This window comes from Aspergillus aculeatus (genome assembly GCF_001890905.1).
Source record: "Aspergillus aculeatus ATCC 16872 unplaced genomic scaffold ASPACscaffold_4, whole genome shotgun sequence".
Lineage (NCBI taxonomy): Eukaryota > Fungi > Ascomycota > Eurotiomycetes > Eurotiales > Aspergillaceae > Aspergillus > Aspergillus aculeatus.
The window spans coordinates 1,912,491-1,930,258 of record NW_017962979.1 but is presented as its reverse complement, the minus strand read 5'-3'; the positions used below and the strand labels follow the sequence as shown (position 1 = coordinate 1,930,258).

Genomic DNA, 17,768 nt, shown 5'->3' with positions numbered 1-17,768 from the left:
CCACTATTCATCCGAACAAGCTGCTCTCCTGAAGTAGTTCCTAATTTAAGCCACATCCTCCAGCTTCAGAATTAACTTATCGTCTGGCAACGAAGTACCTGAAAGAAAACAATAAAACAAACCTAAGATCAACATATTTCAAATTAAGCATATTAGGTTTAATATTCGCAAAAGAGCAACCCAATAGAGAAACATCCATTCAAATTTGCAAGTGAACCAAAAAAGAGAAGAAAAAAAGCAAAGAGCTCAAGCGAATTGCCAAGCAAATTATTGAATCGACTGGATGGTCCTTCCAGATAGCAGCAGAAAACAAAGACATTGAGGAAGAATAACATGCAAAACATTCAAGCAGAGTAAAAACTGAATTTCCAAAAGATGCATCCTCATGTTCATGGCTAGGAAATCAATGAGCGTAACGACATTCGAACCGGAGGGGTCATAACCATTATAAACATCTGCATTCAAAACAAACATTGACATCGTGAAAAGAGTGTGGGAATCACGTCTGAGGGATATATATACGTCGACTGGGTAATGAGGAAACAGGATGTGAGGTGGCTCGACTCGACACCAGTCAACTATCGAAGGAATGTTCAAACGTGCCAAGTCGAAAGGAACTGTGGAGGGAGAAGAAGGAGAAACGATAATGTACAAGGCGAAGAGGGTGCGGGGAGGGCCAGGGTAAGCGTGGAGGTAGATGTGCGGGTCTAGGGATTTCTCTATGCGTTATGCTTTCTTGTTGTTCGCCCATGTCTTTGCTTTGGTCGGGAGATAGTCACTTCGCCTTCATGGCCTCGGCAGATTACCACCAGAGCTTAGGGCTTCGTGAGCTGTTCTTTACGAAAGAACATGAGGTATCCAGCACTGACATTCTGTTAGCCGTGATTCTTATCACTCCATCAGAGACAAATTAACGTACCAAATGAGCAACTGGAAGAAAAGTGCAATCCAGAACCAGGCATTAGCAATTGAGCTAACCCCGGCTGTGATATCCGGCGATATCGGGCCCGGACCGATCTTATTTGGCCCAAATGCCCTTGCGCAGATTGTGGCGATCGATCCCAACACCTGGGACGCAAGAAGCGTGAAGCAGATGTGCATCCTGGTCATGGTTTGCAACAATATCATACCGAATCCTAAGCCTTGGATGGAATCCAACACTCCGAGCCACAGCCAAACAGCCCGCGACACGAGAGCACCGCTTGTGTAGCTACCGGCCCAGGGAAGGAATAAACCAATACCGGAGACACCCCACCATATCTGTGCCCAGCGCGGTGCACCCAGGCCGCATGCAAAGACTGGAAGGATCCAGCTATGCGTTTTCGAGAGATAACCGAATAGGAAGAGCCAGGCGGCCCAAACGAATCCGAAGAAGACCACGCAGAGCACTCCTACCTCCCAGGGCTTGGCGTGGGCAGAACTCCAGAGGACTGCAAAAGATTAGCGTGTATACCACCAGTCCATCCAAATCTACTTACAGCTCCAATTGCGTCCATACGGAGCACTGAGGAAGAAATTCGAGACGATGACAACCACGAAGTTCCAGAGAATGATCTTGCGCCGGAATACAGACTGGTAGAACGAGGGCACTTTACCCGGGGTCTGGTGGTAGTAGCTCGGAAGACCGAAGAAAAGCAGCAGACCTATGGCCCAAAGAAAGGCAGCGATAGGAAGACAAATAGCTCTGAAAATCTGTCAGTAATCGACTTCGAAATTCGCACTGAGGAAACATACGTCATCTTCCAGGTGTTCGTGATATCACCCTGGACATTTGTAGCACCACTCTCAACGGCCTGAGAAATGGCTGTACCCCAATACCACAGACCAATGATATAGGCTTGCTGGCATCCTTGAATTATACATGCCCGGAACACCCATTCCTTGATCGGTGCGCCGTTCTCATCACCAAAATTCAGCGCAAAGAATAACGAACCGCTGGCCGAGGCCGCAGCGTAAACGCCCGCGCCCACGTTCTGAATCCAACCGCGAGCAAATCCATCCTGCTCAAAATGTGCCACTCCGATGATGACGAATGAGAGACCGTACAAGAGCCAAGGAAGCGATAGAACAAAGACCGACTTGAATGATCGGAAGAAGAACCACCAGACAATGGAAGCGATGAGGTAAACTGTCGCGATACCATAAAGTTTCTCTGCTGTTTCTCCCACCTCGCCCGTGAGCAGTGTGATCTGATAAGAGTTGGCAGCGATAATCTGGCCGAGACCAAGGAAGAAGGAATACAGAGGCCAGTCACCAATCCGGATTTGCATCCATTTTCGAAGACCAGACGGAGGAACGTAGTCATTCCCTAGGAGGAATTCATCCTTCTCCCTGCGCTCAGGGCTTCTGCTTTCCTGCGAACCCATCTCATCGGCCCTGACCGAACTCATAGGTGAATTGTTGTCCATCTTCGCGTGGAAGACGGAAGAGGCGGGCGATTGATTGCGGCCAAGTCTGGCATCTCTGAACTTATCAAACCACTTCTTCTCACTCTTCATGAGGTACTCCTCAATGCAGAGCTGAGATTCGGAGTTTGAACCATTCAACTTCTCCAGCCTCTTCTCAAACGCCTTGTAGTACTCGCCAGTGCTGTCGGTGAAAAATGGATCGACCTTCTGCAGCTTGTAGTCTTTCTTCTCTCCAATGATGGTATCAACAGAGAGAACAGAGGCACTGCTGAGTCGGTTACCGGGCTCGTTGGCATACTGTCTCACGGGCGACACAAGAGCCTCTTCGGGTTCTGGACTTCCGGGGCTTGTTGTAGTCAATATGGGCCTGGGTGGAAGCGAGCTTTGACTGGATTGTCTGCGACTGAAAAAGTCCCTAGGCGGCGTTTGTCGGGGCATGTCTAATTGAGGGGTTGCATCAATTCTGCGTCCTTCCTCTGCTTGTTCAGGAGTGAGTGTGTACTCCTCCTCGCCATAATAGCTGGGGATGAAGTCGTCATCACTACTCTCCTCGGTGTTCGAATTGTTGGCAGGGTCTTCATGGCCCATGCTTCTCCTCAAACGACGGCGACCACGACGAACGAGGTGACCGGGTCCGGACCGTACACCAAGCGACAGCGTTCTGCTTAATCTCGATTGGGGCTTTTCGTTGGCGCCTGGGCTCGGGTCGCGACTGTACACAATTGTGTTTCGCTGCTGTGGTCCGTACGCGCTCAAACGGTTGATATTCGAATAACTTCCCTCGCGCGAGTGCATAAGAGGAGGGGTTTGTACTCCACTGGGAGTAATGTGTCCGGAAGAGGCAATGGTAGGCGTCATAAGACCACTCGGGGTGTTGTATCCAGAAGGCGTCAGTGGTTGGCTATTTGACTTGGTCAGGCCCTTGCTATGGATGCGAATCGCAGTCGACTGGAGAATCTCCAAATCCTCCACCCACTGTGCGACAGGGAACCGTTGCTTCGCAGACCGCGCGCGCATCTTAGCCCGAACCTGGGGTTTCGAGTTCAATGCACTCGCGATTGCAAGCTTGAATTGGTGCAGCAGGTGAGACGTTGTTGTCGATTCAATATTATACCACCAACCAGGCATCTGGCCAAGACCTCCCACGCGAGCTCCAATACCAAGGGCTCCTTTGCGGCCGAATTCCACCGCAACAAGTCCAAAAGGTTCATCACGAGACGGAATCAACGCGAACTCAGCTCCAGAGAAGATATACGGTGGAAGTGCTGTAAACTCAGGCTTAGAGAATACTCTCCCAGGGTAAACCTTCATCATCTGATCGAGCTTCAACGCAGCGAATTTACCATAGAGATCAATAACCGGCCCAACACAGATCAGTTGAACATTCGGACGTGCTTCCAAGACGGCAGGCATCACGTCAGCGATGAGATCTACTCCCTTTTGCATAGACCATCGCCCAACGAATACCAAAAGATCTGCGTTAGGATTCTGGTCTAGACCTGCCCATTCCTGTGCTTGCCGTTTCAATTCGCCTCTGCTTGCCTCGTAGAGAGGATCAACCTCGATTTCACTGTCCTTGGGGAGTTCTTTGTTCCATTCACCCGTGTCAGAAGGATCAGGATTTGGTAGATTTCCCACCTTCTTCAAGCCCCAGAAGATTGGATAGCGAGCATATGACCGCTTGCCGTACTTACGAGAGACACCAACAGCACCAAAGCCCTGCTGGTGAACACGAAGATAGCTTGCGCCCGCATGAAGCATATTGAAAACCTCGCCGAATTGGACGTAACGGCGTGCTGTATTGATGTCGAGGTTGAAAACTGAGCAGACTTCGTCTCTCTCTTTCTGAGTACGCATAGGCCACAGTCCCTGGAACTCAGCGTTGTGAAGCGAAAGGCAGACCGGGACGGTTTGTGGAAGAAGATAGAGTGGAGCAATTGAGCCGTGATAGTCATTGATGTGGTATAGATCAATCCGAAAACGTTTGATGGCTTCAGCAATGCACTGGTTCCAAGCAGAGTAGTAAATCGCGCTGTCCAGGTCGTCCATACGGGCAGGGTAAGGTTCCGTCTTTGATTGTTGGCGGAAAACCGGTGCGTCAAGAAGAACATATGTAATGTTCTTAATCACATGGTATTGAACCTTGACTTCGTACGAGTTACCAAGCACCGTCACGAACATCGGATCCGCTGGCTGATCCATCGGGTATTCGACACCACCAACACATGGCACGACCCAGATCAAGTTTTGCTGTCCAAGGTGCTTTCCCATCAGCTGGGCCATGACACCAAGACCACCAATCTTGATCTTGATACCCCAGTCCTCGATATCGTACTCCATGGTCGCAATCAGCGTGGTTCGTGTACGCGAGGCGGCAGCACCAAACGCAGATGTACTTTGCAGAAATCCTGACTTGTTCGCAAAGCGAATCAGAGGATTCGACGATCGGCCGTCTCGCTTATTGCCGAGGATCATGCCCAGGAATGATTTCTTCTCCATCACTCCGACCTGATTGAACTTGACTTGGTAGAAGGACTTCATGAAGGCATAAACCACAGCAATCGCGGTCAAAAGCGGGACCACCCACAAAATGATGTAGATGATCATCTGAGCGATTCTTGATCCAGTGGGCACCAGATTGATCTTCATAGTGCCATCATCAACCTTAACATTCCAGACCAAGTAAGGCGACGGAGGAATATCTGTGATGTTGACAGACAGTTGGCTAAGGGAGGACGGAGGCATGCGATCCAAGACTCCATCGCCATCAACGTCACCGAACACGAAGCTTTCGTCAGGTTTCCCATCCGGGTTCATGCCCCAGACGTTGAATTGACCCTGTGCTGGATACTCAGCGATGACTCGGAAGTTCCAGAAACCATCACTGTCCTGCTTGGCGACATTATTAAGCCCTGCATCGTATCCGTACTGATTGTATGGTCCGTTGAAGAAAAGGTGCGGGAAGCGTCGCGCAGGACCATTCCAGTCATAGTCACCCTCCTGAACGTAGTCACTGCTGCCAGTTAACTGACTCCAGTACTCGACTCGCACATGCTTTCCTTGCCACTTTTGTTTGTCCGTTCCGGACCAAGGCAGTTCGTCAATGGTAGTGTTGCCTCCAGTGTAGTTCATCCAGGCGGAGAAAGAACTACCCCAATTCGTTGAATAACGCCATTTGTTAGCACCCGCCGCCCTGTGTTGGATATAGAGGGATCCGTTCTCATTTCCGTGCACTAGACCCGTTGTGTAATTGGCAGAGGTAAAAACAATGGGATTGTCATTCTGACCAACGCGGAAAAGAAAGTGATCTGTAGACTGAGTGGATTTGCTACCAGAACCGGTAGCATTCTTCACAGTCAAACGATGAACACCGTTGTAAACCCCAGTCAGTTTCGCCGACCAAGACCAAGCGCTGGGCAGCTGAGCAACATATTGGGTGTCATTTGCGGTCATAGTCTTGCAATCAACGCTACCTTTGTCGATGGATGGTGTTTTGCCAGACTCGGTCTGCGAGGTGAATGAAATAGCCTTCGTCACAGCGTCACAGTCCATCGCTGTAGAGAACTCAATGCTCACATTGATATCCTCGGATTCGCCTGCGGCTACTGTGGAGAGCAAGGGAGCATCGTGCCCGGGATTGAACTTGGTAATCATGGGGCGGGGATCGACAAACTGTGCCTTTGGGACATAAGCCCTGAATTCGAATGGTTTCAAGGTGATGCTGTCCAGGCATCCATTAAGCTCCTTCGAGCCGTTCAGGTGAAGTGCTTTGGGGCCAGACTTCAAGGTGTGTTCGTCGAATGGGTAGAAGAGGTTCTTGACGGTTGTCTTCGTTGTAAATGGCGAAATTAGGGCGCTGGCATTGCTTCCGCAATCGAACTTGTACTCCACAGTCTTGTTGTCATTCTGGTAGACAAGCCAAACCGGCATGTTACCACCCTCATCGCCTAGATTCTGCAGACTAGATACTCTGTCTCTTAGAATGGACCACATTCCCGTCTCCGTAGCTGTACCATTCGATCCTGGGTAAACGATATCCCGTGTCTGCTTTGAGAGGGTCTGCAGAGAGTAGCCGTCGTTCAAGATAGGGAACTCTTGTCGCAGTTGATACATATGCTTGATAATGTTGTGAACAGGGTGGGAAGGATCACGGTGATCATACGCCACCTTTGGGTCGTGACAGCCCTGTCGGCCCTGTTCGATGGGCCAGTCATAATACTGGGTCGCATCAAGAGCCCAACAGCCGTGAGTTCTCCAGGCTGTGGCAGGTGACATGGCTTGCCGTCCATAAACGTAGTTATCTGCCGTGGCATCCAAGATGTAGAAGGCTTGCTCTTCTCCCCAAAGCAGCAGCGGGATTCCTGGCATTTGCAGAGTTGTAATGAAGAGACCCAAAAGGTTCCGCTCCACACCGTACTGGATTGCGGGCCACCGAAACACATCTTGATTTGTTGTGCCATACATGTGCCTCGGGTCGAATTTGCCGGTTTCAGCATTGATCAAATCGTTGCTCTGAACCATAATGTTCCATGAGTCGACCCAGTCGAGAGGAGTGTCGTAACCGGCCGCGAGATTACCGCTCATACCCAAGAAGCGTGTGAGGGTGCGGTAAACTGAATAATGGAAAGCGGCACCGTCAAGAGCCTGGAGGTCATTCTCACGTAGGAAATACTGCTGGCTGGACTTGTTCGTCATGGCCATCGCATCCATAGCAGATTTTGGATACTGGTTCGGTTGTCTTCCGCGCCCCAGGTAGATTGAGCCAAAATTGTTACCACCAGTGATCTCACCAGGTAGGAAGAAATTGTTCTTTCCGACACTGCGAGCACACTCTCGGTAATGGCTCGATATATCTCCGAGAGCATCCACAGTAGACTGAGTGGCCTTGTCGTAACGGAAGCCGTCAATATCCAGAGCCTTAATAATGTTACAGGAGTGAACCTTGATCCGCTCTCTAACACTGGGATGCCATTCACGGAGACGATCTTGAACGGACGCGAACTTCGCCAGCTCACGCTGCCAATCAGGGTAGACACCAAAAGCCTCCCTGTCACCGTATTGATCGAAATCACTGTTATAACATCCAACGAGCTCATCACGAACGCTTTGATCCACGGGGTAACCGGTTTCGTTCCAGAAGCGAGGGTAGTCGCAAGTATCGTTGTAGTCGTTTCCCGGGAGGAAGTCCACATACTGGCGTTCGGATTTCCAGATAGTCTTGTGTTCCTTGACTGAGAATGGAGTCGTCACGTTCAGGTAATTCTCGAAACCGATCAAATCACCCAAGCTAGAGTCTCGTCAGTCCGTCCATGCTTGATGATGCTATGCGAGGAAGTCCCCTCACTTACGTTGCGATAGTGTTGTCGAAGAGGACATACATTCCCCGCTTGTGAATCTCATCGATGGCATTTCTCCAGGTTTGAATGGTACCATAATGTTGATCAAGGAGTGTAGTATCGAGAGCAGAATAGCCGTCCGATCCCCAAGGCTGATTCATCAATATAGTACCTGCGAGATAGATGCCCTGTGTTCCAATATTAGTACGGCCTGTGCCTCGAAGCAAGAAAGACGGATTGTCAATCTGTGAAAGAAGGTATCGAACCTTGATTCCCAAGCCTTGTAGATAATCCAGCGTGTCCACCAGTCCAACCGCATCACCACCATGGCGCATTTGAGTTGAATCCAAGTCATGTTCGAAGAGGGTGCCGTTGATATTATCGTTCGTGGGGTCACCATTGACCCACCGGTCAATGAAGAGTGTGTAGAAGGGGAACCGCCAGTTCTTCGGAGAAGGTGTATACTTGTGGCCCGGCCACGACGGAGCTGTATACTCGGCTGGATTGGTGGTGTCGTTGTTCACGTTCAAGTTGTAGTCAACCAAGGATTCTTCATAGGGCCAGCCTGAGACTGTGGCTGCGAGCAATGCTGCCACACAGCCGGAGAACCCCCACTTCATCGTCGACGGTTATTTGAATCAGCCCTTTCCTTTTCCCGTCTGTTCTATATACTCGACATATGTTCGGGACAATGAGAAAGTCTTGAAAGAAGGAGAATATCAAGACAACTGCTCGGGTCGAGGGTCTCGTGGCAGGGGAAAAAACTCTGCTCAAAAGTATCGTAGCTTGTCTTCGTCCCTCTTTATGTTATTGGAAATCTATCCAAGGACGACGATAGCGAATGAGAATTGAGATATAAACAGGGAGGAGTGGCAGAGAAACCCACACTAGATGCAGCTGCTGTGGCGGCAACGCAAGAATAGAATAAACATTTATGTGGAACTGAAAAAAAGAAAAGAAACAAAATGGCGAAGAGAGCAATATGCCCGAGTATATGTCCGATTTCTTGCAGGAAGAATAGATGTCCCAAGTGGATCTGTGAGAGGAGGCATGATTAACAATGATATACAGCTAGAGAGCAAGAAACCAATATCGTCTGATCGAGGAAAAAGAAACGAAGATCTTTACCCAGCAGACTCAAGCATCTGACTGCTGTGGCTGCTTTCAAGCAAGTAAGCAAGCAAGCAGTCAGCCAGCCAGCCAGCCAGATTGGCGGACCTTGGGAGGGAGGCATTGCAGTGATCCGGATTGTGCTGTGGGAGTTTGGGCCCATTTTCCCAGACCAGCCACCAGAATGGCTATGATGACTGGAGTCACATTATTCGTCGCTGAAAATGATAGAGTGCAGGAAGCCATTAGCTTTGATGGGAAGCTGGGGGGTGAGTAGTAGTGTAGTGGAGGATATGATCGGAGACACGAAGCGAGGACGAAGCAGTTTCGTCCGAGCTTTGCGTTCGGTCTGAATGTTAGTGACTTTGCCACGGAGTACTGTGTACCAGTAACTTTGGTAGCCAGTGGTTAAAGTGTGCAGTGAGTAGGTACTCTCGAGTGTACGATAAGTGGGCAGTAATGTACAGTACTAGGCACCTAGTAGGCAGGTATGTAGTACTATGTAGCGATGTCGCTATACAACTATGTACAGTAGCTATGTACTTTAGCTGCGGTATGTATACGTAAAACCGGTACTGGTAATCACACGGGCCGTTACCGAGCCCGTACCTTGCCTCTTTGGGACCGAGTCCAAGAGTCAGTGCAGTGGAGCGGAAGCGCAAAGACCACTAGCGCCATCTAGGCAGGGCGATCATCTTCAAGGTTCAACTCAACCTCTGTCAGACACACCTGAAATGGAATCTAAACCAGGCATTTCCTCTGATATATTGATATATCAGATGCTTTATCCAAACTAGTCCCAGCTCTTTGAACATGGACCTCGTTTTCACTTACCCTCAGACCCCCATCGTACATGCCGACCATCCTTCGGTGTGTATCCTTCGAGGACAATCTCATGCAAGATATAACGCACGATTTGATAGTGCCTTTGATAGGACATGCCACCGGAGCTCGCCCCAGTGCGTCGTCTATCAGCAACTTTGCCGGGTCGTCGGTACGATAAGCTCACCCCGTTCGTTCAGAGCAAGGATAGGGATCTACGGTACATCCCGCCTTGATGGCAGTGTCTCCTCTACAAAAAGATCGAGCGTTCGATGCCTGCTGCCGTTTCACAGTACACGCGTTCAATAAGTCTTGTTGTAGACAAAGACAACAACAAAAGAAACAGCCCATCGACCCTTAGCTTTGCTTTCGTGTTCACCCTTTCCGAATTCAGTCTGACAGGCTACAAGTCAAGTCGGATAACGTTCCACAAGGCAGTTCGAAAACCAAGACAGAGGAGGGCAAGAAGGAAAAGGCTGTGACAAAATTGGTAAACACAAATAGATACATGCACGCTTCTGTCAAGCTGAGAGGGAAATATCAACTTCCTGTCTCTGCTGTAATTAAACTTCAATATATGCTGTCCACGCGGCGCAAGCTTATCAGCAACAGCGACGTATTCACGCACCACTCCATCATTGCGACAAGATGAGATTTCTTATCGGCTGGCCAATCGCGACTGTACGAAGCCTCCGAACATCATCTCACGATCTTACGCGATGGTGAGCCTCGTTCATCAAGGATCTGACTTCCTAAGATACTCTCTATCATTTCGCTGGCTATCTCGAGTGGATAACATCGTCTTCCGTCTTCGGTAAACTAGATCTCTGGGTACTGCACAATCGCCAGACAGCCACCGTGTAGACGTGGTAGCTCATGATGGTGTAACTGTTGCTCAACGGACATCCCGGGATGACCGAGAGAGAAGAGACGCCACTTGTATTGGTGACACACCTGGGGCCATTGCTGGTATACAAAGCCTCAACTCGAGCATCAGTTACAGTGTTAAGCAGGTATGTCCTAAAAGGCTATTGGTGTTTTGGTCGATGTCTACAGATCAAAATTAGAAGTAGTGGGCCCGTGTCAAGAAGCTCGGCCATCAGCCACTGCAGGCGACTGCTACGAGCCGAACGTTGGAAACACAGTCGATCATGGAATTCACGGAGAGAAAAGTAATGACCTGAGAGCAAGAAAACCCCTATTTTCACGCGGTATCGTCACCAAAGAGGGGGGAAATAGGAGACGGGGCGGTTCAAAACATGAGTACGCCGTACACAGCGATATATATCGTATAAAAGTTGGCCATTCATGCTACAACGAACAATCTCATTGTCCCTTGCTTGTTGACTTGAGGGTAAAACAAGAAATATGAGTACTTCGAGGCAATGCCTCGTTTCCATGCTCCTCGTATATGAGTTTATCAAATGACTAGATATCTTCTACGTAGGGTGGTAGTCAGAATATAGGTTCAAACCCTGCAAGGAGACTCAGCGGCGGGAGTCTCAGGAACCGGGCAAGGATTGGCTGCCCCTTTAGGTATCTGGTAGTACTCGGTACCGAGGCTCCGATCCTTGTCAGTGAGGAGATTTTATGACGAATTGAAAAGCCCCTCATCATGCTCCGTAGGCGTTAAGTCTACTTTGCGATCTTGGGAACTCTTGAGTTGTCGATTGGACCAGGATCGAGCGGCAACAAAACAGTATACACATACATACACAGTACAATGGCAGCCTATCAATCAAGCGTCTTGGCCATCGATGAGGTCTGGTTCCAGGATTGATACGAATTTTCGTGCGACCCAGGAGCAAGGAAAACTCAATTGGGAGCGGGGGCAAAGAGCTTCCAAGGTTCAATCGCGAGCCCGAATGGCGTGTTATCAACTTCTTATAGTCTGGCCAAGCTGTGTATTGAGTTCTGGGGTTAAGGGCGGTGATGCGGATGATGTATCCAAAGTGTTTCCTAAACGGTACCATAGCAATTGCAATCTCTCGGTACAAGTGAGGGTCGGAGATTTTTGACATCGACTCATCTTCGAATTCACTGTCTTCCCTTTCCCTTACCCCCTTGCTTCGAAGTCGTTGGCTGCCTGCCTAATTTGTGGCGTTGGGACTTGGGACAACTGTCAAATCATAATGACATGTAATATGCACGGGTTCCACTTCCAGACCAGAACTCAACCGACGACCCTAATGGGTACCTCAGTTCTGTACTAACTTCCGGTACCTATAATATCGTGGATTGATATACTGTGAGGGAAATCCAAGCTCTGTGGATTCACAGTCAGCAGGGGTTGGGGGTGTGAACTGTGTTTGCACGACAAGTCTGGCAAATCCGACCGTCCATATAAAAAAGCGGGTGGGGATACGAGGCTCAAAGCCTCGGCGACCGTTAGCCCTAAAGGCCTCGCTCCGATCATCGCGGCTCAAGTCGTCTATTCAAGGCTCTTATTGGATTTTTAGCACTATCATCTCATGTAGCTGGAGGAAAGCGCCTTTCAGACCGCTTGTCGGGACTCAGAACCACCTACTAGCTCTACTCTTGATATGAACCGTGATCAGCAATGTATGCAGCCTACCCACTTCATGTTTATGTCAGTCATCAGTAGTCTAAGCTCTGGCCTTGCGCTAGAAATGTGATTATCTCTTCCTTTCTTTTCTATTTCTCTTGTCGAATATCTAGAAATTTGCGTCATCGTGTTTAGTCAATAGCACGGGCCTCACGGCGATACAGCTCATACCGGTATTGTTCGTCGAGTCCGAATTGACTCAACGTTCAAATTCAAGATAGCCACGGAAGCTCAGAATAACAAAATGAATCCAGCTATGTCTTCCAGCTGGCTCAATAGGCCTATGGGAGCTTTTTCTTCCCTCCATTACTTAGGAAGGATTGGACTACCTACTCATTGCAGTCTTACTGCTGCACAGTAGAGGAGCTCGTGCTGTCCATCCCATACTCAGACGAACGGTAGCAGGTCGCCCATACTATTCTTCATGATACTAAGCATTGACAAATATTGTCCCATATTTAGTTCATCTTGTGCGGAAGTGATTCTTTGCCAGAGACAGCAGTTCTGTGCCCCTCAAGCGAGAGCATGATCTTTCTTCATCATGTCCTAGCTGCTGCTGTCAGATTATCTACAGCTAAAGGAGCGGTAGGAACATCGATTTCAAATCTGAGATCATCTACCATAGAGTGACAAGGCGCAGTGGCAATCAAGAAGCCCTTGCCGGTCATAATCGGTAGCAACCCCGTCGCGTTCCCGAGTCCGGAACCAGAACTTCCGCATTGGGGGTTTAACGCAACGGTTCAACATGCGGTGTGACCAATGCTTATCAATAATTTATGCACCTTCAGTTGGAATTGCGCAGCGCTTGTTCTGCGGTTATGCAATATGCACAATAGTACAACGCCATCGGTGGGGAGGCGGGAAACTATTTAGCAGACTTTGCTGCTGCATTACCGCTCCTGTGTAATGGAAAGGTTGCATGCGAAAGCTTTGCTTATCAGCTCGTCAAAATGAACTCTCAAAAATAAACCTGATCACCCAGCGTGCAGGTGTCGGGTATGTCTCATAGGCACATGGTCGGGACTGGTGGAGTCTCGACAGTACGTATCATATGCATTGGCACTGCAGGCTCGCTGGGGCCTAGAAGAGGGTTGACCCGGTCTAACTCGTATGAGGATAAGCTTATATATCACTTTTGAGCGGGCCTTATCAGTAAGAGTATTTGGCTTAGCTGATGATGCATGTTATTTTCAAGCTCTCTTCTGACCGAGGAGCGCGCTTGCCGAACAAGCGGCAAAGGCAGGGCTTGGTAAGAGGTGGTAGGAAGGTAAGCCGCACCGAGAAGATGTCCACTTCTTGATTAGACCTGGAGTCTTGAGGCTGGGTTAGATAATCTCCCTAGTAAATTGGAAAACCGACAGGAGTACGGAGTAGACTTCTAGGGATTTGTAATCACTCATGCATCCACAAGCTGCCGGTTTCTCGGAGTCCCAAGAAATGGCCATAGTTTGAATCTAGTGGCGGGTTTCGAGTGGAGCAAGTCTTCATATGCTCAGTGTCACTAGGCCTTTCTGTTTGTCTGCACAACATGGATCGACTGACTGGACATCAATTGCCAAGATGCCTGTTCGAGGATCAGTGCGTATTGCTCGAACTTCAGCGACAGACTCCTAGGCCAGTATTCCGAGACACATCTCAACTTCTGGCTAGATTGTGTCATTGGGACGAAAATAGTGATAGAAGAAGGGAATCTCGCCCACACCGGGAAGTAGTACAGAAAGACGAGCTAGGAGGAGAGCCTCCTGCATGGTGCATGGTGAACCAGTCATTCTGGATACTGGCAAATAAAGATGAAAAGATAGTCTAGATTGATAATAGGGTAACAGAGTGGCCACAGCAGTCACACATTCCGAGGAACAAGATACCAGCGCTGGTGAGACCCTCGGAAGAAGCACGGAATAGGTAGTTAATTCGGGAGTATCGGGTGTCACATTTCGAAACCAAGAAACTGAATTGCGGAGTAGTCTAAACCATGTCAGCCGAGTACAAAGTCGGGCTGATGATGGCTCTCGACGGCAGCTTTGACACACTTCATGGTAGTAACTGAGTAACTGTGGCTGAGAGGGGGGTTTCTCCGTATGGCCGCAAGCGCACTGCAGGACTCTGTTGTGACTAAAATGAGGGGACTTAGACAGGAGTCATGAGAGCCTCTTGTCATCTCAGACAAGATAGCAGTCTGTAACAAGAGGGGAAACAAACAACAGCGGACTTCATCGGCAGCCGCTGTCACTGAACGGAACTACTATAGCTAGGTCTGTGGGTTCGATGTGGTCACAGTCTTACATGACACGCATCTGGCCAAGAATAGAAGTGCATAGCATGAGGTTCTATGGAGTATCTATTAGAGCAACAGGTTGAGTGCTCAATCTATTGATCCATCTTCGATACAGACATAGTATATTCAACGGAACTGTGGGGCCGGAAAATGGATTTAATATAACTCGGGAGAGAGTGTCAAGATTGAACACGGCGCAGCAAAGAAAAAAGACACAGTATGGAAAGGATCCTTCCCATAGATTTTAATTGCCGTCTCATTGCGTGAACAAAGTTGCCTGCATTAGTGATAGGGTTCGGTGGGATACTGACACGAACCAAAATCTAAAATAAGCAATGACTCGTCAGATATATCGACTAAGCTGGAGCAGTAGGCACAGAATCACGAGTTTATAATTCCCATCACGAGTGTCTGACAGATCGGAATGACTTGGCTGATCTAGAATAGCCACGACCGGAACAATCAATATCGAAACATGCATGGACTGCAGCAATTATAAGATGGCTCGGATATAAAAGAAAGGCATAAAGTGAGACGCAGCTTCTGGGTAGAGAAGCTGGCGCACCATTATTGGTGGTGAAGGTCATAATACCGAATAGACGGAAGCGTAGACACGATGTTTGATAGAAAGGAAGAGAAGATGCACTTGTGGGATGCAGCTCGAGCTGAGATAGCGGCGGCCGTCCAACCTCTGGCTGTTTCACTTATCCGAGGGGCTCTAATCCAGATCAACATGCACGAATGGATTCGACACCATCAATGGAAATCGAAGTTACTTTCTGCAATAAAAGCAAACCAGGTGATGGCAATAGTCCCACCAACCTGGGTCTTGATTGCCTTAAGGGAGCCGAGGCTATGGATATTGTGACCCTGATGATTACTGTTTCTGCTGCTGCTGCTAATAACACCGGTGGTAGTAGTGTTACCAAGATTCTGACGCTGTCAGGGTCGCTAGGATTGTATGTACTAGGATTGTTAGTCACTTGTGTCGATGCTGCCATTGTTGCGGGTGTTGTCATTTTTCTCTTCTGTAGGGTGAGCCTCAGCATGTTTTAAGAGACGCCTAGGATCGAGTCTGGGTATATGCTTTAGCGTCTATGTTGCTGGCTTCTGCGAACTGCTGCAGCGCCGGTAGACAGGAAGTCCTATTTTATCTGTCCGACATATAGCCTTATAGGCGGTAGTGTAGTTGATAGAGACTGGGCAGTTTGCCACTGGAGAAGGCATATATGACAGTGATGGCTTAAGTGACGTGCATAGTAGTCAATGCCACGAGAGAATCTGTTTTATGCTGGATGGCACAGCCACGAACGGGACTATGACCAAAGGAAGGGTATCCGGCGTCAGGACCATGACGATAAAAGTTCGGCCATCATAGCTAATCATATAGACGAGAGATCGGATGAAGGCGTTGCTTGTAACTGCAATGACGGGAAAATAGACCGAACTTCTCATATCTAACTGGTGATTGAACCGGCACTACTGAACAGATAACAATCTGGTTTTGCGGTGAGGCTGCAGCACCGCGGTGGGATAGATTTACGAGTTTGAGACTGAGACGTTCATTGATACGAAAGCCCTTAAGCTTCGCCATGCTTCAGATCGTTGCTCGAATTGTACTGATGAGGGGCCTGAGAAGCCGATGCCAGTTTTGCTCCTGCGTAATTAGAAGCCAGTCGTCTTCGAGGTTTGTTTTGATAATAAATGTTGACATGACCCGCCAATTGACCTAGATATGTGCTCAAGATTTCGCTTCCACATTTCTTCATCTTATATGAGAACCGAATGCCTCGAGCGTATGCTTGCAAGCCCTCCCAATACCAGAGGAGCCACCTGGTGTTGACGTTTGCTGCTCTTGTGTCTATAAGTTGCCCTTACCCATAGCCAATTGTCTTCTTCTAAGTATCTAGTCCATCCGCAATGGACGGCATTTTTAGGAACCTCTGGTGGAGCCGGTAGTAATTGCATGAACAGAGCACTTGTATTTAGTACTTTGACCGTTGCGACAGAGGAGCTGGAAGCCGGGTGTCTTTTTTTTTTTTTTTGCCCAACGATCTCCCAGCTCTAAACCGTATTTCCCTTTGCTAGGATCATACGCGATGAGTCCGGAGTGGGTTCAAGTCATGGATGGGGTAGCCGGGGAAGCCGTTGCAGAGCCACAGTCGATTTTCCTAGTAGACATTTAGCACACGCTGGAAATATTTTCATAAAACAAAACGATGTGCGAGATTGTCTCGTTTTGAGTCGCGTAGTTTACAGATCAATGAAAGTAGCTATTTCCAGAATGCCAGGAGGCAAAAGCGTAGACGCACTTTGTACTCAGTTCTTCTCTGAGTCGGAGAGCTGAGAGAGCCGAGTGAGAGAACAAAATGAGCATTGTTGGATCTGGCAGTGAGATCCGATAGTAGAAACAAGTACTTTGCACCCAGTCATGGAAGGTATCCTGGAATAGCCACAGTAAAGTCAGAGCAAGAGCATGATTTAAATTGTGATGACCTAGGATGACAAGTCCGTCACCGTTGGTAGTTAACTAGTTAGTTACTATGTAGTAAAATGCAGTGTGTTACTGCCGATCGGCGAAGGTGACCGCTTTCTGCAAGGAGTTCACCGCCTTTGAGCCTCTCGGCCTTACTGTAGTCGCTCATGACTCCGGGGGTTTTCTTATCGGCATTTAACGATCAAATTTCTCAACAAAACTGTAAATATCCATAGACTGATAAATACACGGTCCATGCCTGGGATTATCGGAAGACAAACCGACTGCCTGAGTAGAAGGTATTTAGAATGATGCGCTGAATCCGGTGACATAGGGAATCCTAGGGATCTGCATCTCTCTTCCCTAAGGAGTATGATGGAGTTAGGCCTCCTTGCTTGTTTAGACTGAATACTCCGTACTCTTTTTCTCTCATTCTTTCGGTGGGTATAAACCCATGATGGATGATTGAGAAGAAAAAAAAAAAGGCTCCGAATCGGTGGCTCTCCGTTTAGTGGTTGAGTGGGCACCGGAGACCGAGAGCACGTGCCTTGGGCAGGCCAGCTCCGAAGTCCGGACCCTTCTTAGTGTTAATAGAGATATTATCTAATATCCCCCCGGCGCGGCCACCGCAAAGTCCACTGCACCGCTGCACCACCCCACCTTCTCCGTCCTCCGTCGCTCTGTTGGCTTGCTTTCCGCTGGCTGATTTACTAGTCCGGACTTTCTTTCTTTCCCTTCTTCCCCTCCTCTCTCTCTCNTCNCTCTCTCTCTCTCT

At 48.7% G+C, this 17,768-nt stretch overlaps 1 protein-coding gene across 1 annotated transcript; it reads right to left on the bottom strand.

Annotated features, from left to right (window-relative positions):
* Positions 1-815: 815 nt before the first annotated feature.
* ags2 (alpha-1,3-glucan synthase Ags2) lies at positions 816-8,364 on the bottom strand (the record flags this gene model as incomplete). Its single annotated transcript, XM_020200923.1, has 6 exons — positions 816-864; positions 920-1,430; positions 1,479-1,684; positions 1,735-7,695; positions 7,757-7,932; positions 8,011-8,364. The coding sequence occupies 6 exons, from the start codon at positions 8,362-8,364 to the stop codon at positions 816-818; spliced, it is 7,257 nt and encodes a 2,418-aa protein (XP_020058801.1).
* Positions 8,365-17,768: the final 9,404 nt, after the last annotated feature.